The sequence below is a fragment of the Macaca nemestrina genome, chromosome 19 (genome assembly GCF_043159975.1).
Source record: "Macaca nemestrina isolate mMacNem1 chromosome 19, mMacNem.hap1, whole genome shotgun sequence".
In the NCBI taxonomy this organism is placed as follows: Eukaryota; Metazoa; Chordata; class Mammalia; order Primates; family Cercopithecidae; genus Macaca; species Macaca nemestrina.
This window is the reverse complement of record NC_092143.1, coordinates 76,749,847-76,777,098: the sequence shown is the minus strand read 5'-3', so window position 1 is coordinate 76,777,098 and position 27,252 is coordinate 76,749,847. Positions and strand designations below refer to the sequence as shown.

General features: G+C 39.4%; 1 protein-coding gene across 16 annotated transcripts in view; it reads left to right on the top strand.

Moving 5' to 3' along the window:
- Window positions 1–27,252, top strand: part of LOC105478848 (L3MBTL histone methyl-lysine binding protein 4) — a 448,884-nt gene that overhangs the window by 300,274 nt on the left and 121,358 nt on the right. For 14 of the 16 annotated variants that reach the window (XM_071085617.1, XM_011736550.3, XM_071085621.1 and 11 more), the window contains 2 exons: window positions 14,001–14,174; window positions 26,541–26,611. In XM_071085617.1, coding sequence (XP_070941718.1) covers window positions 14,001–14,174; window positions 26,541–26,611 — 245 coding nt within the window. The remainder of the gene's footprint in view (window positions 1–14,000; window positions 14,175–26,540; window positions 26,612–27,252) is intronic. The other 2 variants (XR_011617078.1, XR_011617077.1) reach the window with 1 other exon arrangement.

The following is a 27,252-nucleotide window of genomic DNA, read 5'->3' as shown; positions in this document are numbered from 1 at the left end:
AAATGTTGTATTTGACTGTGTACTTGCAACTTTAGTATGTGTATATGTGGGTATGAAATGTTTAAATTTCCATTTAAAACTTGCTAGGATAGAGCTTTAAAGCCTTTTTCTGGCAGAAAGTCAAGGCTCTCTCTTCTCTATTTTCTTCTCTTTTCTCAGGGTTTTTATAAATTACAGCTTGTCCCAATAAGAAATTATCCAGATGGCCAGTTCTCCACATTACATTTCATCCCATGCAGAGAATGTGCCTTTGTTCTAAAGAATTCCTTTCTCACCATGTTTTATTCTTGCAGCAACTCAGTACATTTGGGAATGAAATTTTAAAAACACTAAACAGCTTAAATTCCCTCAAAGTATTCTATGTTCCCTCTTCATTCTTCTCCGTGTACAACCAACAATACCAAGGGTGTTATATAAATATGTTAATATCATCAGGATCCATTTGGCAAAGTACCTAGTATGTACAAGGCATTGTGCCAGGTGTTTCATCATTTTTATTTTCTCTAATGTCTTCAGAGAAAAATCTAGCCTCAGAAGCAGTTTGGCAGAGCAGTTAAAAGACTAGACCCTGGCATCAAGCTGCTGGGGAGTGAGTCCCATCTGTATAACTTCTTAGCTGTTTGACCTAGAATGACTTCTTTAACCTCTCTGTACCTCAGTTCCTTCATCCATAAAATGCAGATAATAATAGTCCCTACTTCACAGGGGTATTTTAAGAATTGCATGAGCTAATATATAAAGGAAATTTAATTCAGTGTATCATGCATAGTAAAAACTACGGAAGTATGACCTGTTGTTGCTCTTAATATTAGACTAATCAAAGTGTGTTTTGATGGTATCTTTCTTTGATTTTTGTATAATTTTACTACCTAAATTTAATAGAAATGAAAATATCTATTCATATATTTTAGGTTAGACTGAGAGTCTTTTTTCTTTTTTCTTTTTTTTTTTTTTTTTTTTTTGAGGCAGAGTTTCACTCTTGTTGCCCAGGCTGGAGTGCAATGGCATGATCTTAGCTCACTGCAACTTCCACCCCCCAGGTTCAAGGGATTCTCCAGGCTTAGCCTTGAGAGTAGCTGGGATTACAGGCACCCGCCATCACTCCCAGCTAATTTTTTGTATTTTTAATAGAGACGGGGTTTCATCATATTGGCCAGGCTGTTCTCAAACTCCTGACTTCAGGTGATCTGCCTGCCTCAGCCTCCCAAAGTGCTGAGATTACAGGCGTGAGCCACCGTGCCCGGCATAGACTGATAGTCTTTTCTAAAATATTGGCTGGGTGCAGTGGCTCAAGCCTGTAATCCCAGCACTTCGGGAGATCAAAGCAGGAGAATCACCTGAGATCAGGAGTTCAAGACCAGCCTGGCCAACAGGTGTAACCCCATCTCTACTAAAAATACAAAAATTAGCCAGGTGTGGTGGCATGTGCCTGTAATCCCGCTACTTGGGAGGCTGAGGCAGGAGAATCACTTGAACCCTGGAGGCGGAGGTTGCCGTGAGCTGAGATCATGCCACTGTACTCCAGCTTGGGAGATAGAGCGAGACTGTCTCAAAAAAAGAAAAAAAAGACAAAAGAAAAAGAAAAATTGGTGGTGTTCTCAGCAACATATAGTTGAAAAACCATTTATTTGAATAATATTTTAGAATAGTGTATGGTAGAAAAAGTAATATTGATCATATTGTCTTGAAAGAAATAAATGTTCATCCTTATCACCTATATGTGTATATATATATTTTTTTTTTATTATACTTTTAAGTTCTAGGGTACATGTGCACAACGTGCAGGTTTGTTACATATGTATACATGTGCCATGTTGGTGTGCTGCACCTATTAACTCGTCATTTACATTAGGTATATCTCCTAATGCTATCCCTCCCCCCTCCCTCTTCCCCACAATAGGCCCTGGTGTGTGATGTTCCCCTTCCTGTGTCCAAGTGATCTCATTGTTCAATTCCCACCTATGAGTGAGAACATGCAGTATTTGGTTTTCTGTTCTTGTAATAGTTTGCTGAGAATGATGGTTTCCAGCTGCATCCATGTCCCTACAAAGGACACAAACTCATCCTTTTTTATGGCTGCATAGTATTCCATGGTGTATATGTGTCGTATTTTCTTAATCCAGTCTGTCACTGATGGACATTTGGGTTGATTCCAAGTCTTTGCTGTTGTGAATAGTACTGCAATAAACATATGTGTGCATGTATCTTTATAGCAGCATGACTTATAATCCTTTGGGTATATCCCCAGTAATGCCCCCAATCTTTTAATGTCTCAGGGTTGTTTTCTCTTTTTAAAATAGCTATTTTTAAAGAGCTCCCTTCAAGATTTCATGAAGATTTCTAATTTGGTTTCTTATTTCTATCAAGGACAATACTGCTTTACAAACTCTAAATGACAGATTACATTTGCCTTTGATGTGTTAATTAATTTGGAAAGGATATAATTGGCAATTAACTTAATTTAATATGGAATGTATCTGTGCATATTTGAATCTACAAATCAGTGTTTACTTGAAGACTATGGAATGATAAAAGGTCACCTTTTCCTTTTTCTCGATTGCGGTAAAAACTCTTAATATGAGATCTATCTTCCGAACAAAATTTTAATGTACAAATACAGTATTGCTTGCTATAGGCACAATGTTATACAGCCGATCTCTAGAACTTAATCATCTTGGCAACTAAAACTTTATACCTGTTGAACAGCAACTCCCCGTTTCCCCTCCCTGCAGCCTCTGGCAACTACCATTCTCCTTTCTGCTTCTTAAGTCTTTATCTACATAAGATACCTCATATAAGTGGAACCATGCAGTATTTCTTCTTCAGTGACTGGCTTCTTTTATTTAGCATAAAGTCCTCATGGTTCATCTATGTTGTCACATGTGGCAGGATTTCCTTTTTTTTAAGGCTTAATAATATACCATTGTATGTATATAGCACATCTTCTTTATCCTTTTGCGCATCAATGGACATTTAGATTCTTTCCACCTCTTGTCTATTATGAATAATTCTGCAATGAATGCGGGTGTACAAATATCTCTTTGAGGTGCTTATTTCACTTCTTTTGGATAAATATCCAGAAGTGGGATTGCTGGATCATACACAATTTTTAATTTTTTTAAGGAACCTCTATACTGTTTTCTAAAGAGGCTGAATTGTTTTACAGCCTCACCAGACGGGTTCCAGTTTTTTCACATCCTCAGCAATACTTGTTATCTCTTGTTTTAACTCTGACCCAAGGAGGAGCTGGGCCACCTTTTGAATTGAGATCCAAAATGCATGCTTTTGCAGTGCCCCACAGGACTCCGCAGAACATGGCTTGTGGGGAGGGGAGCAGGACTTCTGCAAATCTTGTAGTTGTTAGTGTTTGGGAACACTCGGCCCAGGCAGTTGAAAGATAGGCTAGTTTAGCTTTTCTTTTTCTATCACAGAGACTGCACTTTTAATCTCAGCACGTAGGTTTGTCAAGATAACCGTGAATTTATCACTTTGAGAAAGAACTTTCAAAACATTTCAGTGTGCTGTTGACACTGGGTCAATATTAATGTTGAACACACAGGTTAGATGCTTGCAGGTATACATAAATATATAACTATGTAAACATATCCTCATGCATATTCAGGTAACTGTTTAGTTTCATTTAAATTCAGTATATTGAACTTAGGGCATTCCAAAAGATGGAATTATGATTCATTGCCAAAATGCATACTTTTAATTCATGAATAATTTTTAAAATTGTGCTTGAAGACATTTTGAGTTATTTTCCAGGTGTCCTTTGAACAGCTTTCCAAGATAAATGCGCTTCTGTGACATTTTGTTTGAAAACAATGCATTTTTTAAAAAAAGAGGAAAAACATACTTTAAAGCCTTTTGCAGAAACTAAATGTTTTTAAAACTAGAATATTTCAATTAAAAATAACCTTGACATGTTTACACCACTTAACCAAAATATTACAATTAAAAAGGTGAAAACAATTTGTATATACTAACAAAAATGTTCATTTTAATAACAGAAACACAAACATCCCTATAATTGTTTTGATTGAGTTAATAATGTGGCATTTTAATCACTTCATTCGTTTAATTTAGTGCTTAATGTTAACTGTGTAGTTAGAGTATTGGTAAAAATTTTAAACTGCAGATTCTATTCATCAAATCTTCTCCATGCATAAATTAGACAAATTACTTATAGTACATTAAACTGGTTTCAGCATAAATTTTGTAAAGGCCATTAGTGTTGCTACATAGCATGCTATTACATTCCTTGAGTGTACTTTATACCTTGGAAGTTTCTAGTAATCATAAGTGTATATATACACATATATGTATTTATACACACACACACACACACACTCTCTCTCTCTCTCTCGCTCACTCTCTCTTTCACCTTCACTCTTAATGCATTTTTTCCTTCCTGTCTAGTTTGCTGAAAATATTACCTATAACAAACAGCACAGATAATGTACAAGCTCAATTAAAGGGCATCTCTTAATGCATACCAATTAAATATCACATCTTGGGTTTGACTTTTTGGTACTTGAGCAGACATTAATGAAATGACTAAGCTCATAACTCCAATGGAGGTTGCCCTTCATGTTCATCTATTTCTGTGTGCACCAGCTGCAGAGTTCATCTTCTTGCCATGTGCTCTAGTCTTTACCCTTTCAAATTTGTGAATATTTTCAAAACCATATCAGGAGCCTAGTGGGCTAAATTGTGATAGAAGATAAGTGTTCTCCAGGATGTGGCTAATTCTCCAGTTTTGCAGTTGGGCTTTTGTTGTTTCTTCTATAAAATGGATACAGGTGTCAGAATGTGAGAAAGGCTTGATTAATCTTTCTAGAAGAACAAAGGTAGCTCCTCAGAGGAAGAAGTTGACCTGAGATGGCTAAATAGGGGGACTGGAAATAAAGGAACAAACACGGGCTGAGTTTGGAGACACTGATTAAGGGAGTGAGATGAGAGACTGAGAACAAGTTCTGCACTGATTGAGATGTGGGAAGGCTTTTCTCTAGATCTCTAAGCTTAAAATCCTGCTTGGCATCAATTTGAGTGACATCAATAAATAGATAATTTGCCATATACCAGATACGTGACTGGTATTTCTTTTTTTTTTTTTTTTTTGAGACGGAGTCTCGCTCTGCCGCCCAGGCTGGAGTGCAGTGGCCGGATCTCAGCTCACTGCAGGCTCCGCCTCCCGGGTTCACGCAATTCTCCTGCCTCAGCCTCCCCAGTAGCTGGGACTACAGGCGCCCGCCACCTCGCCTGGCTAGTTTTTTTTGTATTTTTTAGTAGAGACGGGGTTTCACCGTGTCAGCCAGGATGGTCTCGATCTCCTGACCTCGTGATCTGCCCGCCTCGGCCTCCCAAAGTGCTGGGATTACAGGCTTGAGCCACCGCACCCAGCCATGACTGGTATTTCTTTAGACACTGATGTGCTGCTGAGCTGCTGAAGCATGAGATAGCCCAATTTTGCTCAGTTCACACTGATAAACAAGCTGAAGCATGAGATAGCCCAATTTTGCTCAGTTCACACTGATAAACAATTACAGCCTCTGATTTTAAGAAATTCAGTTATAGGCCGGGCGCGGTGGCTCAAGCCTGTAATCCCAGCACTTTGGGAGGTCGAGATGGGCAGATCACGAGGTCAGGAGATCGAGACCATCCTGGCTAACACATTGAAACCCCGTCTCTACTAAAAAAAATACAAAAAACTAGCCGGGCGACGTGGCGGGCGCCTGTAGTCCCAGCTACTCGGGAGGCTGAGGCAGGAGAATGTCGTAAACCCGGGAGATGGAGCTTGCAGCAGTGAGCTGAGATCCGGCCACTGCACTCCAGCCTGGGCGACAGAGCCAGACTCCGTCTCAAAAAAAAAAAAAAAAAAAAAGAAATTCAGTTATAGTAGAGAAGATGGATATATACAAACAATAGTATAATGAGGAAAATATAATAAAAGTTGGAAGGTATCTGTTAAAACTGGAGGGCAGTGGTTATTTTGATGTGACCAGAGCTTAGGGTTTATAGGGAGTGAAGATGGAAATGACTTGAAAAGGTGGCCTGGGGTCAGGTGGAAGAGGTCTTTGAATGCCATGCAAAAGAATTTCAACTTTGGTCTAAGGGCACACATTTATAACAAGTGGAAGGAAAGGAAGAAAGAAAGAATGGTTCCTTCTTTCTGGGATGCATCTGCAATGTGAAAATTGAATACCTATCACCAATAGGAGCATGAATTATAGAAAGATAAATTAGAGTTGGAGAGAAATCGCATTTATTGAGTGCACATATGCCATGAAGTGTACTAAGCCCTCTTCATTCAGAGCAACTCTTATACTGACACGTGAGTGGATTCTAGTCTGCAGGTTGCAGCTGAAGAAACTGTGAGCTGGAGAAGGTGAGCATTGGGATAGAAGCAGGATCGAAACTCAGTCTGGCCTGTATTGAAAGCCTCTTTTGCTCCCACGAGTCTTCGTGGGTGCTTTAGTTGAGTAGAACAAGTTCTTCCTTTAGAAAGACAAGTAGAGAGAGGGTGCTTGTTGAGGAGGAGTCTCCAATAAAGTCCTTAACATTAAAAGAATCATTAGGGGACCTCTGCTTCCAGAAAAGGGGAATAGCCATACTTTTCTCTATTCCTCCCACCCAAACCTGGACATTATACATCAGGCGAACAGAGGAAGACTTTGAAAGGTGGAGAGAAGGACACAGACCTATTGGGGATCTGGAGACCCAGGGAACAGCACCGTGGTGAGTTCCCTGTGTTTTCCTTGTCCTCATATATCCTCGGCTGGTTGTTGGAGAAGATGAAAACCTGGAAAAGCCAATGGAAAAGGCAAAAATAGCACCAAGAAGAGCCTTATCTCTCTAGTTAAAGGATCAGGAAAGGGGCAGCGTAGCAAGATGGAAACTTTAGACAATAACCACATTTCTCTGACCAAACACCCCAGGAAACACCCTCATCCCCATGGAAGACTGAGTGTGGAGCTGGAACAAGGAGCCCCCAACTCCCCTCCCCCAACCAAGGCAGTGTCAACAAAGGCTGAGTGGGAAATGGGGCTTTCATCCATGCTTGGTGGTTACAGCCTGCTTCCAGCATCAGTGGAGATCACATGGGGAGCCTGGTCCTATGCCCTCATCCGGGGGTAATGCAGTGTCCTTCCCGTCCCCAGTTCTGCTAGGGTGGTGTCGCAGGAGGCCAGTGGAATCAGGACTGACCCCACAGCCCAACATTAACAGGGCCACTGCTCCCCTACTCCCCGCCTGGTGCCAGTGGAAGCCACATGGATCTGTGTCCTCTCAGCCAGGGTGGCATCCATGGGTGCCTAGGGAGGATGTTTACCTCCACATGGCAACTACAAGGCAGTGCCCCTCTTCCCCTACTGAAGCAGTGTGAAAGGATGCCTGCCAAAACAGAAGGTCGAATAGGAGCTAGAGTCCCACAGTATAATCCCCGAAATGTCCAGGTGTCAACCCCAAATCACGCATTATACCAAGAACCAGGAAAATTTCAACTTGAGTGAGAAAAGGCCATGAGCAGATGACACAGATGTGAGAATCATCTCACAAGAATTAAAGCAGCAGTTATAAAGATGGTTCAACAAGCAATTTTAACACATGTGAAACAAATGGCAGAACAGAAAGTCCTACCAAATAAATGGAAAATAAAAGAAGAACCAAATGGAAATTTTACAGTTGAAAAATACATTAACCACAATAAATGGGATAATTAGTATTTTATATCAGAATAGGCCTTTTTAAAATTAAAAACTCATGAGCATTTAATTTGTACTGGTCACTATGTGAGGCCTTACGTGGATTATCTCATTTAGTTTTCACAAAAGAAAACCTATAAGATACTATTATCACCATGTTATAGATGAGGAAATGAAAAACAGAGGAGTTGAATGACTTGCCCAAGGTTATAGAGCAAGTAGCTTTCTTCCAATTTTCTGTAATTCTCAACTCCACACTTTTCACCATTATACTAAATGGATTACATTGCTTAATTTAGGTAGTAATTATCTTCCAGATTCCTAAGTGGCCACATTCAGAAGATTATAATATCCAGCATTTCACAAGCTGCGTTAACCCAGGGAAAATGTATTTTTAGAATCAAATGCGTTTCAGCTAACTCTTTGAACTCCTTGAGTCATACATGTATATAGATTTATTTTGACTCTTATGAAACTTTAAAAGTATTTATACTTTTTTCCTTTATGTGTACTAAATTTTTGGGTATATGAAATGACAATTAAGTGACAATATCAGCTATTTTATGAACAAAAGTTAGTTGCAATAAGAGAAAAATATCTTAGGTAAACTCATTTTAAAGCCACAGGAATTTGAAGAAAATTGACCCTGAGATCTGAAAATTTCATATATATATATAAAATTTAGCTTTTGCCTATGTCATGTGTTTGAGGACAATATAATAAAAATCATGTCACATCCTTAGCAGATATTAAAAACTCATGATGGCTCTTACTTCCCGGTCCATATCCCAACATGTATCATCTGTACTTGCTCTTACTCTTCATAGAGGTAAAATCAGCAACAATTTCAGTCAGATGAAAAGTATTATCACTGTTCTGTAACTTCAATAATCTGTATTTTGGTATTTATTATGTCTTTTGGTGCCATTTGGCCAATCAGTATTTTCTAAGAATAAAAGATGTTCACTTAACATCCTTATACTGTGTGAGAGTAGACTACTGCATACTGAAGACAACACAGTTCTGAAACGGGGCGGGTTATTTTTATGAAGTGAAAGGGCAGGGAGGGAAACAGCGTAGGGGGAAGGCGTTGCTTTCCGGGGGCGGGAGGCGGCCATGCTGCGTGCAGCTTCCCAGAATCCATTGCAAGAGCTGTCTGTCGGCTGCCATCAGGACCTGAGGCCACAGGGTGAGGCAGGCAGCAGATACCTCTTCTCATTTCCACCGCTGAGCCCCTTTCTCCGCCAAGCCTCAGTGCCTTCTCTTGTTATCTGACAGGCATGACTATTCATGCTTCCTCCTGTCCTTTGATTCTGGGAGGCCTCCGACCTTCTCCTCCATAAAGGCTTCCACATGGAGATGCCCCGACCCACCCAGACACAGTACCTGTTAGCATCTGACCTCTCAGTTAAGAGAGGACTCTTCAGTCTTGTCTTTTCTACCTCTTGAAGGAAAAGAATATAATTGGTTAGCAAAATACTTGAGATTAAACTATAAAATACTGTAGGCTTCGTGGAGGGGTGAGTTAGTTGCATTTAAAGAGTGCTTTACAGTCTGCCTGTCTAATTCCTGGGCTATGGGAAGCCACGTTTCCACATCTGAGCCCCTCCTGGGAGATACTTGCCTATTTCGGGTGACTTTACTTTTCAGGATCACAAGAAAGGTTGTCAATGACTTGACACTCGTCCCAAAATACTGTTGACTTCTGGGTTATTTATTTATGTTTTGAACTACAGCACTCAAGAAGCTATTACATCTTTGCCGTTTTTGCTTAAATTTGTCATGCTTTCCAACTTTTTAAATGTCATATCACAGAGAAAAAATGACTATCAGTGTTTGGGAACAAAAGGGGTCTTAGAGCCTAGAGGCTGCTGGAGGCTGGAAGGACTGGTCTGGGACTCTGGTGCCCCGGGGCCCCCTGGTCACCTGAGGGTGTAGCCACATACAGGCTGGGAAGCTACCCTTAGGTAAGTCGTGACAACTTGGTTTAACCTCCTGCTGTGAATTGTCCATCTCCAGGATGTGACAGAGCACCACCCACCGTTTTAGCAGGACAGGGCTCTCAGAGAGAAGTGGGAATCAAGTCTCCTGTCTGCGTATGAGAAAATGAAACATTATGGATGCCAGAAGAGAGTATAGTTGAAGAGCAGAATCTGGTATCCAAGGAGTTTGGCAACAGTAATCACCATCTAGACTCTTGGAATCAGAGCCACATGGGAAGGGTTTGAGAGGAAGGGAGGGATCCCGATTGGTGGGCACAGCACCTGGCAGGGAGTAATTCAGGGTGAGAAGCACAGAGAAGACTGGCCAGGTGGCATCTGGGAAATGAAGCCACACATCCTAGGTTTAAGATTAAGAGGGAGAAATTGTGTCATGGGAAGGGGATGGTAAAAACAAAGTAAGAACTTAGAGTGTCCATACCAGGAAGGCACCTGAGTCTAGTCAAAGCAGAGGGCAAGGCATTTAGAAACACGGATCAAGGTGGATGCTGAGTTAGAGGAACCAGACCCCACGAGGCTGACTAGGGCTTCTGAACATGGCATTCGTGCAGACATCAGACCTGGGCACTGCTTCAGCTGCCATTGGACTTTAAAATGGAGGACTGGGCTTAATGGATTACCTGTGGCCTCACATCAGGATAAGTCCTTGGAATACAGGGAAACTGTACCAACTGGTGGAATCAGGTACCCCTGCTGTGGAAAGCCGGAGAGAAGATTCAGTCTGAGGAGCCTCCGGGATCCCACCCGAAATGCAGGGGTCCAGCCTCAGCAGCTCAGTATTGCTACTTTGCAAACCCTAACCTCATTAAAATTCAGAGACAGAAACATGTTCAGGATTGCTGCTCTTAGAATTAGTACAATTTACTTTTTCATTTGTCATCAGATATTCAAAATTATGCTTCCGTATTCTTAAAACAAAACTAGTATTTTAAATTGTAATCACTCTGTTTCCTTCCATCATAAAGTAGGAGGACTACTTGTTATGTGTCAAAAAATTTTTCTTTTAAAAGTTTGTCTGCAACAGTCTGGCAACTTTTTGTTTATTTAGCATATATCCTCTATTCACCTGCTTCACTGTTGTTGAGGTTGGGGCTGACATTTTTGGTAAATTATTTGGTAGAACCATAGAAAATTTCTGATACTCAACTGTCTTTGACATTTAAAAACTGCAATTTTGTGTGGGTCAAGCTAATAGCTGCTGCCGTCTCTTCCTTTCCTGCAAATGACAGATTCTTCTGTGAGTTAAGGAGGAATGGAGAAATCCTCTTCTCAATCAAAAGAGCCAGGACTCCAGCGGAGACGGTGCGGCTCAGCACTCCCCTCTCAGCCTGCAGTTTCTAAGCTTGCTTGTCTCCATCCATAATCAACCAACTGGAATTTGAATATATTACTCCCTGCCAATCAGACACTGACAGTTTACTTTGACCAATACAACTTTAAGTCATAGAAACTTCAGCTTAGGTCAAATATTTTCTGAAGAGACTATGTCAGAACCGTACTTCCCCAATATTTGGCTAAATCCAAAGCTTTCAAAAGTAGTTTTAAAGTAGTTTTATCATACGTAGGACGTCCACTTCATCTTTTTTTTTTTTTCAATGTGAATAGATTTATACAAAATCGTACGTCTCTCAAACACACACACACATGCATGCATACATGCATGCACATGAGCATCAGTAAGAGTCTGAGTTTGCAAGAAGGCAGGCAAAAGTTTGGGATGCCATTTCCTTAATGTAACTATTTCTCTGCAAAGAACCAAGTGAGCGCAGTGTTGCAACTTGGTCACAGCAGATTCTCAGAACCCACATTATGAGGTTCAAAATGTTGCAGACAAGTCACATGACTTGCCTCATAGAATCAGGAATTGTTCCATTCTAGCAATGCTCTGGGGTTCCATTTGATTTTGCCTTCCTTACTACCAGAGAGACCAAAAAGGAACTAGAAGGAAATTAGAAATAGGTGAATGACTGAGTGACCAGAGAGACTGATTTATGAATGAAGACTGAGGGAAGCAGAACATCTCTCGACATCAGCAAACACTGATGACTATGACAGCTCACTGTGGAGGGGTCTGTGGTCGCTGTCTACAGATGCCGGACAGATAAGCCTTAGGAAGAGGCAGCATTAGTGACTTGTAGCATGAACCACATAGGGGTGGTGACATGAAATTACAAAAAAAGTAATTCGTAGTTATAAGGATCATTTAAAAAACTCGAATTGGGAGTGTGTATTAGATGGATAGCAAAACTTCTGAATCATAGTATCTTAATGAAAACTCCACTGTGTTTGAAAAAGATATTTCTCAGTCTCTCTTAGGTTAGCCTAATGCCTTTCAACTTTTGCCTACAGAAAGTTCTTCCTGAAATTTTCCTTAAATCCCATATGGTGCAGCTTAACCAGATCGCTCTTGCTCTGCTGCTGTTGGGAACGGTGCTTCATCCCAGGACTCAAGCGTATGCTGGTCTGATCTTCTCTGCCAGCAACCAGGGCAAACCAAGACTGCATTGGGTCTGTAAATGCCTGCCTCTGGGTCTCCCTGCACAAGGACTATGCTATGGCTTCCTTCATATTTTCTTTTTTGGATGGTGTTAAAAACCATGTCCCCCTTCGTCAGCCTGATTAGTGCCAATAGTTAAGTGATTTGTTTCAGGACTTCCCAAGGAAGTGCCATGAGGCCTTGGGAAAGTTGCTTATGCTGTGTGAGCCCATTGTCTTACCAGTAAAATAAATATGCTAATACCTTTTGGTATTCAGCCAAAAATATATATTCATCAGAAATAATACATGTAAAGCACCTTGTATTATAGTGGGCCTATACCATACATTCAATAGGGGTAGCTTTTTAATTCTTATTATAAATTATTCTCTTTGGTACATGTGTCTTAACTTCTTCACTGAATTCATATTCTCTAAAGTACCTAGCAGGTGGCAGATGCTTATGGATTGTTGAATCAATACCTGAATAGATTAATAAACCAATAGATCAATACCGATTATTACAAATTACAGAACATGCATGTAAAGGCGCCCTTCTTTCTGTAGCAAAGGTTGCTGATACAGGTATAGATCATGCTGGGCCAGGCTGATACCATCTTAGCCATCCTGTCCCCAGTTCCAGAGTCCATTCTAGATATTGGTACTAAAGTCCTTTTGGGGTTAGAATGCATATGGCCTTCCCCAGAAGATCCAGTCTATTTTTATTATCTTTGCTGGACTCATGATAAAGTTGTGGACCAGAACTTGTGCTCAAAAAAGAATCAACTGCCTCGATATTGATGCATTTGACCATGTGCTCTAGGTGTAGCCGATGATAACACTGTGATGGCAATAACAGCTACCATTTCATGATGTGTGCGTGTGTGTGGCATGTGTTTGTGACTTCTCAGGGTCACAACAACCCTTATGAGTTGGATCTCCTTTTCTCATTTCACTGGAGAGAATCTCTGAAGCTCTGGCAGGAAGTACCTCCCCCAGGGTAATGTACGAGTGACCTGTCTTGGGTGTGTCTTCCCTGGTGTAGCTGCCTCAGTTCTAGCAGCGGCAGAGGTTTGGGGCCTCTTTGGAGACAGGGACGTGGACACGGGGATCTAACGGAGACAGCCCATCAGCCTGCAGAAGGAACCAGGTCGTTGGCCCTGGCAGATCCTTCTGCCCATAGCCTGCTGTTGGGCTCTGATAACATCCAGGACTCAGGACTCAGCCTTGACTTGTGAGGGGAGATAACAGACTCAGCAGACCTGGGCTTGGGCCTCTCCTCTCTCACCTACAAGGTGTCCTTTCACACCCCAGCACAAAACTTCCCAGCGAAGCTCCAGAGGATTAAGCAGAACTGCAGATAGAGTATTTCTGCATACATGAATATTAAGAAACGAAAACACAGTATTCTCTGATATCAGCAAATATACTCAGTTACCCATAGTCTTTTCTGATACAGTCAAACCAGGGAATACATATTAAGGATACAAACTGAGTTAAGTGTTATGTGACTTTTGCATTGTTCCATTAGAAATACATCTGTATGCTATTCTTAGATTTTTAAGTTTCTAAAATTGTAAATGCCGTATGTGCTGATGAATCTCTCTATAATTCTTTGTTGACCAGTGTCTGTGGTTCTAGAACCTGAGATTTTCTGAAAAGGCAATACGAAAACAAACTGTTATTTCAGTGTGCTCAGGGAAAGAAGAATGTTTCTATGCAATTGTTAAATATTAGATGTAAGTCTGCTCTAATGACAATGGACCCCTGATTTATCACTATATACTGATGACTGTGCTCTCATTTTTATACAAACCAGTGCTTTTGGCTGCCCGTATTCAGACATGAACTTGAAAAAGGAGGCAACACTTCATGATCGTTTGAGAGAACAAACACAGGCAAATTTGGAATCAGACTCTTCACATTCGAAATCAAAAAACCTCTGTAGTTTGAACTTCAATGGAAAACATGAAAAGGTGAACAGTCAACCCAGGTAAGAAACTTCTTGAAAATGTGAACCAGAAAGTAAACCGTGTAGAATAGTAAAAGAACAATTTTGTTAATAGTAATAGTTTCTATTTATTTCTTCAAAAGAATTATTTTTATTTCTGGATATGTTCGCTGGGCTGATAAAATTCATCTAAGCCTTGATCTTCATTTAAAAAATATTTTCTTTTGCTTCATCCTTAAATATTTGAATTTACCTTTTTCTAAATGTACATATTGTATATAAGCAGTAGAAAGTATATCTCATTTGTACCATTCCAAAAGATTTCCTTTATCTTAAAAAGTCTTTATTGTTTTGAATCGTTTCATAGATATTACCTCTTTTGGCACATGGACAAGTATCCGCATCTTCTTAGTCATATCAAGATTTCCTCTCTTATCTGTTACTTGTCTTTGTCATCTTTAATACAAATGTACCTCAGATATGATCTCTTCTTACACAGAAGAGTTTCCATTTTGATTTATTGACAACACATCTTCCCTTTGTTCCTAAATGTAAACTTGTGATTTTAAATATCAGTTTTCATTTTTTGTGTATATATAACTATATCCTAAGGAGCTGCAAGTACAACCCTATGTGATTTTTTTAACCTAAATGAGTAAAACAATCTAAATAACATCTTTTCTCCAAAAAGCTCCATTCTCCATGCTGGGAATTATAAATACAGAAAAGTCTAACACTAAGTAAATAACAAGACCAGACAGAGACTGAGCCAAGAAAGCCTAGACAGAGAGATGAGAAATGGGCATTTTCCTGACCCTGCTGCTGGCAAAAGCCAATCATGTTCAAGATGTTGAGCACCCTAGACCCTGACTGTGCAAGATTTGAAGGGACGACTGCTTTTCCTAAACCTCAGAGCCTTGCTCTTTGCATTCAGCAGGTATAAAACAAAGACACACAGACCTCTCTGTGGGTGCAGAGTTTCCACTGAAATCACTGCCAGCTGATTTGCACCTCCATCCCAGGTGGGGAGGTGCTTCTTCTCTTCCAAGGGGGCACCAGTTTGTTTGGAGAATTTGGCTCATAGGGCACACTTTTCACATGGGTTTTACATCCTGGACTGTGGATATTCTTTTTATTCATACACATGTTATTTTAGAGAATTTGGGTGACATTTCATTTTTTGTTAAATTTTGAATATTTTGATTTGATCTCTGTGCACATGATTGTAGATTAGTGCTTCTCTCTATTGCATGCTTTATTTCATATGGATACACACACTTCTCTATTTTTATAACTGTATCTTGCATTTTTATTATTTGTTATACACCTACTCCTCTTGTTGAAACTTCACAGGGTCTCATTGTTCTTCACTGCTGTTTCACACCCACACTGTTTACAAGTGTACGTAGTTGAGAGCTTGAATGTCTTTCCATTTCCTGATTGAGAGAGAATTTTTTCTTTGTTAAGTGTTTTCCAAGGAACAGTGTTTATTTATTCCAGAATCATAGAGACCAGTACATTCATTCGCCCTTAATCTTTTTGCTATAATCTGTTGTATTTTTTTCAAATAAAAACCTAGTCAGTTTCTCTTGTAAATATTTTAGACATTCATCCTCAATGTGAAAAATCACAGAAACGAAACAGATCTTTGAACTGCCTTAAAAAAAAAGATTGCTCTCAGAGGTTAGCTAAGTTTTTCCCTCTAGCAAACACAGATATGTTGCCTCCCCTATCTTGAACTCCTCTTAGGAGTTTAGCCTTTTAAACTAATTGTTATGTGCCTTACCATTTATGAAGGGGCTTTACACTGAAATATATCAGATAGGAATAATTACTACAGATAGAAAGAAGGAGTTGAGAATGTTAGTTGATAATCAGGCAGACAAATCACAGACTGTCCTGTTCTACCGAATCCTATGTCACCTGTAATTAGCTGTGGGGGCAGGAGGTGTATGATACACATCATGAATCCTCAAGCCTATTTTTGCTTTTACATCTCAAGACCAAAGCCATCCTTGCATTCCAATATCTGTCCACTTTTTTTCCTAACCAATCATCCTAATAATGTTTGGATAAATCGTATTAGCAGTCATTCCCCTTTTGAGTTTACCCTCATATCCATCGCATCCTGTTCATAATCTTAAATTCCAGGTCGAGGGGAAAAAAAAGAACAAAGGAATCAACAAGGAATGATATGTAGGTTAGTTATGCACAGATAAAACATATTTTAACTCTCTCCACAGCTTACTTGTAGTACTTTCCCAAGGCTGCCTTTTCTCTAACCCAAATCTTTGCTCTTGAAATCACCAGCTATCAGATACAGGTGATGGAGAATATTTAAATTCTATCTCTCCTCTTCCGCATGTTGAGAAGAAATAACTTTTACTTGGCTCCTGTCCAAAAATAGGGGTGGGGGGTTAAATTGGTGAAAATCAGAGCTGTAATTTCCACTGGCCTCCAGTCAAGCCATCCGCCATTGAGCTCTGGACAGGCCTTCTGTAACTTTTTATACAAGCAACATTTGTCACATTAGATTATCCAGAGTTCCAGCCTGGGCAATATCATGAAACCCCATCTCTGCGAAAAATACAACAACAACAACAAAATAGCTGGGTGTGGTGGCATGTGCCTGTAGTTCCAGCTACTCAGGGGGCTGAGGTGGGAGGATCACTTGACCCTGGGAAGCAGAGGCTGCGGTGAGCTAAGATCACACCATTGCATTCTAGCTTAGGTGACAGAGTGAGACCCTGTCAAAAAACAAACAAAAAAACCAGAAAGAGATATATGTGTGTGTGTGTATATATATATAATATATACACACATATATTTATATATGTCCAGACTTCTTGTAATTCAAGTGAAAAATATAAAATTAACTTTGATAAACTTCCAAATTCAGTTAGATATTACCCAACAATTTAGATAATTTTTTCTTTTCCTTAACTGCAACCCAATTTTTTGATTATTTTTAGAAAATATGTTTGCTCTTATATTAAGCTTTGTATCAAGGTTATAGTTAGTAAATATATGGCTCCATTGCATGATTTAGTGGCAGAAATAGTCTATTTATGTTCACATTTTTTAGTAGAGAGTCATGTTTTAATTTTGAGAGATTTATGTATGTACTGCTAGAGGTTTGCAAGAGTTATCTCTATAACAGTAAGATATAGATGTTATATTAACTGTAAAGAGTCATACTCACAATATCACAGTAAGTCACCATTACTGAAAACCTGTATATATTCCTTTTTTATTTGTGCTAATAGAGTGAGTAGTAGTATATTAATGGTGCATTAAATGGAGGTGAGTAGCTTACCCTTGAGTTTCTTTCATTTGGGTATATATAGTAGAGGAGAAAATACCTTAATTCATTTAACCATTTATAGTTTGCACATACATAACCTTTGGAGCTTCCCATAATTTTGTAATTTAGGCAAAGCAGACATTATTCTCGTCATAATATTGCCATTTATAGATGAGGAAATAGTAAGCTGGTAAGCTTATCTGGGACTGCAACATAGGTCTTCTGATTAAATACAACATATTAACAGTAAATTAATAATCATATCACCAGAAATATCAATGATAGTAAGTATCTACTCTTAATAGCACATACTTACTTGGGGCTGTGAAGTGGTACACTAAACAATTTATGTACATCATAGTATTAATTTTATTTCATCCTCCCAACAAGCCTGTATGTGGTAAGTTTTCTTATTCAGATTTTATAACATGGGCACCTAGAAGTTCAGAGAGGTTAGGCAGTGTCTGAGGTCATACAGATGATAAGTAGAAAAAAATCCCACGTGCAATTCAACTACATTAGACTAGTGAATGAATGACAGCTTAAGGCTTTGAAAAAGCCCAGCTAGGTTCATATTTAGTCTACTTTCTACTGATGTCTAGGATTCTCAGAGTCACCTTGTGATGCATCTATTTCTTATTTTGTGAAAATAGAACCTGCATGTTCTGCACATATACTCCAGAACTTAAAGCATAATAATAATAATAAAAAGAAAATAGAACTACTGAAGGGAAGAATCTTACCATGTTTTCCCCAAACTGATGTTTCTTATTTATACTATATATAATACAAAATGTCCATCTTGAGCACATTTTATTATGATATACTAAAGGCTTCTACCTGCCTGCAATAAGAGAATAAAATGAATCGTTAAAACATTTTCATCATGAAGAAAATTACTTTGGGATGCACCTCCCCTCAACTCCCCATATTGCCTATTAGCTGGTTTCCCCAGGCCTGAGGGGGACATTTTTTCCAGGCATTTTTTTACCTTCCTAAGTGTTCTTTAATAACTTCCTTTGCCTCCCAGAAGCATTGTTTAATATATTCTAATTCACACAATTGATAGCACCACCGTTTGTTAAAATACCTGTCATATTCTATCATTGCTATTAAGAAAATCTAAGAAAATGCCTAACAAAGCTCACTTTGTTTTTCCCGATGCCGGCCATATTATAAATTTCATGCACTTTTTGAAGGCTAATATTGGTAATGAAAATGCCTGGGAAAAGTTGTGGTAATCAGAAAAGATGGCATGTAGTGGAATAGTTCCTTAATGATCTTGATGATGAACTGCACTGCCATGAGCCAGCTAGTTTATTTCCACTAGGCAAATTAGCTGCAACATAAGTACCTTCTATGATGCCCACCCTCAGAATTATAACAATGTTAGTTGGTTGTCCCACACATTCACCTTCCAAGTGAGTAAATAGGTTCTTTAATCCACCAGACTCTCTCGCTTCTTACCTTCACTTTCTCACTCTTCACTCTCACTTTCTCTCAATTCTCTGCTTTGGGAGGTGGAGTCTACTTAGTGGCCCCACTCACTCCCCATCATCGCCTGCAGTGTCGTTTTCATTCCTGCACTTGTGCCTTTTGTTTCCTTTCTTGGTACCTCATTTACTCCTGCCTGTATCTCCTCCCTTTCCCACGGCTCACTTTTCTCTTGGAGTTCTGTGGCAGTTCCAACCTGTAAGAGCTTCTTGAAGTTGGAGATTGTGTTTTATGTGTCTCTCTATTTCTAACACTTAGTGTCATACCTGACACATACTAGGCACTCAACAATTTAAATGGATTTTGAGCAACCTACTAGGTGCCAAGGATGGTGGCTGGCCCTGAGAGGCTGAGTCTCTAAGAGCCAGTCCCATCCTTGTTCTCAGCATTCCTCTGTCCTTGTGGTCCACACCACACACCAGCAGCTTGTTTGTGTGTCCGCATGTACCTTTTTAATACTTTGTTTTGTGTATGCCGTATCTTCTCAAAAAGACTATAGGCTGCTAAAGAGAAGAACCAATTTACCCTTTTGCTTTTCCTTCTTTATGGTTCACATTATAGGTCTTTAGCGTACCGAAGTTGATTGATTTCATTATATACATTTGTTTTTCTCTTAGAGTCTCAATTCCTTCACCTGTAAAATGGTCATAAATGTGAGGCTGACATAAGATTTTGAATATAGGAATATAGATGTAGGTAGATAGAAACATTGCTATAGGTATAGATATATGAATGGGCTTGGCACAGAGAAGAGACTATTGAAATTATAGTTCCATATCTTTTCTCCATTTTTATGAAAACCATTGATTTTAAAGTCTTGCAGTTGGGACCATTTCTAGCGGTGTGTGTATCACACATCTCAACACCAACCATAGGAATTTAGACCTTTATTTATTTGGTCTAAGATAATACTCAGTGTCTATAACTAAATTAAGCCCCTTAATCAAGAAAGAGTGATCAAAACACCATTACAAGCCAGAGTTCTTCTTGCCCTATAGGGGATTTTGGCTGGACAGGCAACCCCAAGGCCTTTCAGAGAAGCCCCCTCCAGTTCCCCACCTCCAATCAGACTCTGAGGAACCTCTAGCCAGGCGTGATAACCTAGGAGCTCTACAGTGGGAAAGGAGGACTCAAGAAATTAATTCAACTTCTGCAACGTGGAAACAAGAACACCAATGCCAAAGAATTTTGCTATTTCATCAGCACTGTTGATGGTGGCCCCTTCAAGCCCTCTGACTCCCAACTCATCGCTCTCCTCACTGTTCCATACCACCACCTGCCCCAGAATTAAGATGCAGTCAGAATGGAATTCGGTTTTGGTCTATAGTTAGCTGACTAACACTTACCTTGTTGAATTCAGCACCGTGACCATAGCCAGTTCCTGAAATTAGACATATTCATTCTTTCAAATTTATCTGTTGAATAAATATTTAGAAAATACTGTTCCAAACTCTAGTAATAGAGCAGGGAACAAAATAGACAAAAATTCTTGTTCTTATCAAGCTTTTCCTTGGTGATAAGAAAATCACCCAAACAAGTAAGTGGCAGGACAAGGATCTGAACTTAGGTGGGATGATTCCTGTCTGTGCAGACTTGGCAGTGGGCATGCTGATTCGCTCATGGCATTAATATTCATTCACTCCACAAATATGTGTGGAGCTGCTGCTGTTGCCAAGTGGTGTGTTAGGTTAAACAGTTCCATCTTTGCGTGGAGCCGATTTTCAGGTAGGGGAGATGGAAGGGGAAGAAAGAAAGCAAACCATAAATGAAGAGAAAATCACAGATGGTTGACAGGTGCCGTAGGGAAGTAACGTGCAGTTGAAAGGGTGATACTCAAAATGATTTCAGTAATCACCTATCATAAAGGGCCCAGCCACTAAGGGAAAAAAGGTTCTGTTGAATATTGTGCATATTGAAAATGAAATGAGTTGTGCCCAGATCAGCTCAGGAGCATGGCGAGGGTCTGGGATGAGATGGAAGGGCCCAGCCCTTGCCAGGCTCCACCTGCCTCACTTTGTGGGTGCCTCACTAAAGTCTCTAGAGTCTTATATTTCTTAAATGAATGTACAGTTATGCTGAAACATTATGAAATAACCCATGGATGCCTTGCCATGTCTTCAAAATATTTTTCCAAGCTGATTCTCATAAAGAATTGTAAAATTTATTCTAAATCTCTGAATTTCTGGAATCCTGCCTTGGCTCAGGCTCTCAGTGACTAAATGCCACAGAACAGTGTGTCCTACAATGTCCACAGTTCCTTGCATAGAGGAAATATTAGTGTTTCCACACCCCAGAAAAATAAAACCTTGCTGCTTGAGCACCAGCGAGCATTTTATTATCTATATACTTAACCTGGCTTTAAAATAATTATTTCTCACTCATTGTAAAGAGTAAAGGTGGGACTTTAACATGATCTTTTTTCTCATTATCACAGCAGTACTTATGGGAAAAGAGACAGTTGAGTAGAAAGAAAAAAATAAAAATTAAAAACATTAATAATATCCACACCTTTTTCTACCAAGCAGCATAACATATAGATGTTTGGAAAAATATAAGAAAATGTCCACCTTAATAATTCCAGTAATGTAGAAGTTTTAAGAAATTAAGAATTTCTCATTCTCCACTCCTAACTCTGATGCTGCATGCTTAGGTCACTAGGGTTAACAGATTGCCACCTGCTCTCTGTATCCTTTTGATGTTCATGTATGCACATGTGTATGTATCTACATCTGCATGTATTGGTCCATTTCCATATTGTTATAAAAAACTGCCTGAGACTGGATACTTTATAAAGGAAAGAGGTTTAATTGACTCACAGTTCAGCGTGGCTAGAGAGGCCTCAGGAAACTTACAATCATGGTGGAAGGTGAAGGGGAAGCAAGGCACCTTCTTCACAGAGTGGCAGGAAGAAGAATAACACAGGAGGAAGTACCAAACACTAATAAGACCATCAGATCTTATGAGTACTCACTACCATAAGAACAGCATGGGGAAACTGCCCCCATGGTTTAGATATTACCTGCACCTGGTCTCTCCCTTGACACATGGGGATTATAAGGATTACGATTCAAGATGAGATTTGGATGGGAACGCAAAGCCTAACCATATCAACGTACATTCACTCTTTTAAAATAATTTATATTAACATTTTGTTAATCTGCAATGTGTTTTATTTCATTTAACAATATGTCATGGGTAAATTGTCACATCAACACAAACAGACCCAATGCGTTAGTTTTAACAACTGCATTGTATTCCATAGTGTAGGCGTACCGTAACTCATTCAACCATTCCCTTAAGGACCATGGTTTCCAGTATTTCTCCTCTTGTAAATAATGCTGCAGTAAACATTTTCATATGAATATTATGGATCTTATTATTTGCTGATGCTTTTTACTGCTATATTTTAGAAGGGTTCATTACTTTTTATTTACAAACTAAACATATCGTATGAATCCTTAGATTGATAGAATCTCACAGGTCCTTGGTCCATTTTGCCTGACTGAGAATAAATAAATTCGCATATTCAAACTTACACACATGCATGGGAACATGGAAAGCTTGTGCAGGCCCCATAATTTGTCCCAGCTCCATGTCTTAACTCATTGCACACCACACCCCATCGCTAATTCTCCTTACCCCCACTCGCCCTACTTCTGCAGTGGCCCTCTCTGTGTTTCCTACAATAAAATTTGTTTTGAGGCCAAGTTCAAACTCATCTCCTGAAGGCTTTTTCTACTATCTTCCACCTTGTATGCAGAAAATGTCCTCCTGTTGTGTGATCCAATAGCACATCCTCTGTCTCTCTGATGTAGCCCTTTCTCAGTCTGCTCTGTGCAGAATCTGCCCTTGCACAAGTCTACAACCCCTAATAAGTCATGAGTCTTTTGGTGGCAGAAATCATCTCGGCAGAATGCAACAGCTGCAGGCAGGAAAATCTCAGAGAAATGTTGATTGAGTTTGGAGAATTTGCCTAAAAATAGAAGAGTCAGAGACCAGTGTCTGCCTTTTAAGCCTTAAGTTATAACTAAACACAGTTATTGTGGCAGTTTGGGGAGCAGCTTCCCAGATAAGACAATCGCATGCTATGTGTGTGTTTTTGAACTTATGGACCTTTTAAAAATATTTTTAACTTCTAGAACAGGGGTCAGTGAGCTTTTTTTTTTCTAAAGAGCCAGATGGTAAATATTTTAGGTGTGGCCAGCTATAAAGGTCTCTGCTACAACTACTCAGTTTAGCCCTCGTAGTGAAAGCAGCCCTAGACAGTAAGTAGAGAAGTGAGCGTGGCTGTGTTCTAGTGAAACTTTGTTTACAAAAAAAAGCAATGGGCAGGATTTGACTTATGGGGCATGGTTTACTAACTCTTGTTCTAGAAGGTGTCTAGGTACAGTTAGACTAACCTGAATTAAGTTCAAATCCTAGTTCTTCTACTTATTATGTGACTTTGAGCAAGCTTCTTAACCTGTCTTTTTGAACACATAAATAGAGGATTAATATTTCCTCCTTCATGTTAGGCATCTGTTTCAGGGCCTACCACTTAATGGGCACAGTATTGTCTTGTTAAGAGGAATGGAAGCCTAGTAATAGGGTAAGAGAAGATGCAGGCCCTTTCTTCCAACCGGAAGTAGAAAATCCTAAGGAAAGAGCACGTTGAAAAACAATGGATAGCAAAGACTCTTGGGTAACAGTGACAGCTTTTGCCTTTAGGTCATATGCACCTCTTTATGTAATAAATCAGGTATAAACAGATACACACAGGTCTCTTGACACTTGCAACAGCAACAGCAATGCTATTAATAAAATATATTGAAGATTGTTTAGGATGCCCGGAGCTATTATGACTATGTAAAAGCTATGGGCCAGGCTTCAGGAGGAATAATTGGTGCAACAGTAGTACATCCCTGGAGATTTAGACAGAGATTGAGACTATTTTAGCCAAAACATAAATGAAATATTAATCTTTGGCTCGTGACCGGCCTACTCATTTTCAGACACATCTACTGTCTATATGCAGTGGATTCTTTTGAGACGCAGACTCCTCTGTGACTTTTCCCACTGCCCACAAGATGAAGTCCACATCCTCGCGAGAACCCATGCAAGGCCCTCCATGGCTGCTTTCAGCTTGTTCTGTCAAGCTACCTTTCGTTGCATGGGGCTTCAGCCAAATAAGTCGATTAGCTTATTCGGGTTCTCAGAACACTTCCCCATCCCATGTTACTTCTGCTCGTTCTGTTCCACCCTAATTCTCAAGACCTTTAGAAACCCATCAGTTACCCCCATCTTCATTCTCTAAGACCCCACTGGCCCAGCAACAGTCAAGTCTCTGCCTGTGACTTCCCTTTATCCATGCCTTCCATAAATAACCAGTAAACTGTACGTTATTGGAAGGTGATGTGTAAAGCAGGAGGAAACCTGGGTTTGGAGTCCAAAGACTTGAGATTGGACTTCATTTTGGCTCCATTAAGACCTGATTTTGGCTCCATTATCGACCTACTTTGTGCCCAAGATGGGGCAGGTTGTTGAATGTCTCTGAGACCAGTCTTTCAATTTATAAAACAAGAATACTATCCCAACCTTGTAGAGTTTTTGTGAGAACGAAATGGGAAATGAAAAGACTAGGAGTCCTTAGTAGGTGCCTACCTCCTGGGAGTTCCCAGGAAATGCTAACTGGATCTGAACTGCTCACAGGGTTTGGCCTGGCGTATCTCCCTACTGATGTGATCATTTGAAAGCAAGACTGTACTGAAATATACCCAGGACCAATTGAAGAACTTCACATTAGAAAAAAAAAACAAAAAAAACAAAAAAATTTATTTGATTTATTTTAAAATGTTCTTTAAAATACCCATCAAAGTTTTATATGTGGCAGACTGGCTTCTGTTTTTTAACTTTGTGAGATAGAAGCAAGATCTTGATTAGCATATATTGCAGAAGGGTGCTTTAAGATGGCTTGAAAATCAACCTGAAGATTCATAAAATTTGTAAAATTGAGGGGGAAATACCTAAAGATTTGCCAAAAATCATGTAAGCAGAGCTGAAATTGTTCTTTCCCCTGCCCCAAATTATTCTTTGCAAAATGGCTGCACTGCACTACTTAGCACACGTGCTGTGCTTCCCAGCATCCTGTTTGACCTGTGCACTCTACCAGACACTCACTGCTTACATTTAAGCCACCTTTCTGTAGTTTATATTCTCTCCTACAAGAATGCAAATATCAAAGCATGATATAGGCAAAAAAAGAATGTAAACAAATCCCGATGATACATATGTTGAATATAATTAAAATTATACATATTGAATTTATGAGAATATTACACACATTTTTATGCATGTCCATGATGCATAAGCGTTTTTACACTGGTTTTTAACATACTATTTCACTAGTTGCTCTGAACAACCCAGTGAGGCAGGTACTGTGTCCATTTAACAGATTGGAAGCTAAGATTGAGCATTTAAATGTTCACTCTGGATCACAAACCTAGGGGCTGTGTCCTAGGTGTGAACTCAGGTTGTTGCACACTGAATGTGCTGTCTCTGCATTGCCCCCCAGGTGATTAAGTACATATGTTTAGTATGCTCCACAGTAGCCTTGTAGGACCTATGGTAAAGTCCAAAGTTGGGACTTCAGCAGAAATTTTCTCAGTTTCTTGTCTTTTTGATAAAAAGCCTTGATGAGTAAGAGGTATCTAACTGATAGAACCTTTCTGCCATGATATACTTGTGTAAACTTATAAATAAACATAGATACAATTATCTCCAATTCTGTAAGTCATTTAGGTTTCTACGTAGGGTTTTGGTAACTGAATCAGTTTCCTCATCTAACACAGAAATTAAAACAGTACTTCCATGACCAACTCAAATGCTTGTCAGTGAAAATGAAATGAGAGACTTTCTGTTCAAATACAGTAAGAAAAAGTAAGAAAATACATGTGCAAAGCAAGATATAAATTTCATTAAAATATATACAAATAAATTACTTGATTACCTAACAAGCTTATCTACCTAAAATTAATTACTGACTAATTAGCAACCCTGGAAAAGTTTTATTGTAGAAACTTCCATATTCATTATAAAGTCTGAGCCTCAAGTTTTAATGAAGTTCCATGATAAAAGAATAACAAAATTAGGCCTTAGTACATACCACAGCATCTTAAAAGTTAATTAATTCCCTGACATTCAGCAATGTAACTAAATTACTTTGTACAGTTGTTTGAGCACAGTGTCTATAATCTTCTGATTAAAATAATGAGCCCCAAAGTCATCAGTAGCAATTATTATTTACTTACCTACCATCCCATCACCCACCATCCTGCCAACTCCTCCTCAGAATCTGAAGAGATTATTCTCCAGAGAGTTTTCGAAACTTTTTGCTGTAATAGAATGAGGGGGGGAAAGCTTTTTAAACTTCAGGGTTCAAAGTCAGAGTTTCTGAACAGAAGTGTGTTTTTAAAATCTTAAACTTAAAATTCTAACAAGGCTCTGTGCAGCAAAATACCTGCCAATTCACTATTGTTTACCCTGCAGTTTCTATTTAAATTTGTGCTGCTATCATGATTTCTTCCTACCTCACAGGATAATGAATCTAGATTTTATTTCTGTTCTTTGCCCAGACTTGTACAGCAGGCAAAGTGTTTGAAAATCAAAGGAAAAGAAGATATTGACTTGGATAATCTCTTCAGAGGTAAACACAAAAACACTAGCAAAAACACAGAATATACTTTTTGTTGTGCAGAATGTCTTATTTGTTTGACTGTTTGGTTTTAGCATTCCAGCAGGGAATAGTGGAAAAAGCCTAACTAGAGTCAAGAGAGACTTGTGTTCTAGTTCGCGCCCTGCGAGTGAGTCCCTTCACTTCACTCCTCAAATGTTCATTTTCTCATTTTAAAAGTTAAAGGGCTGGACTCTATGATCTCTATGGGCTCCACTCACGATAGGAAACGTGTAAAGCTGTAGAAGTTAGAGGTTCAGTGGTTGAATCCCCCTCTGCCATCTGCAGAGGCCATGGAGGGAAACCAGGAGTGTCTCACTGCACTTGTGAAGGTGGGAGACTGTGAGATGCACCTCATTAGTGAGAAAGGCTAGAAGGGTATTAGGCAAAATATTGAACCATCAGAGCTGAGGAATCTGTTGGAGTCCAGGAAGAAGAATTGCATGTGTTCTTTTAGCTACGTTTCTTCCCAGTGAAGGCTCGATATAGACAGAATTTTGAGGTTAGATTATATTGTAGCAAGCTAAGGAATCAGTTTTCCCTGGGTTCTGTTTTGATTTAGTCAGATGCAAACACTGATAGTTTCTTACTAGTGTCCCGCCTGCAGCCTTGGT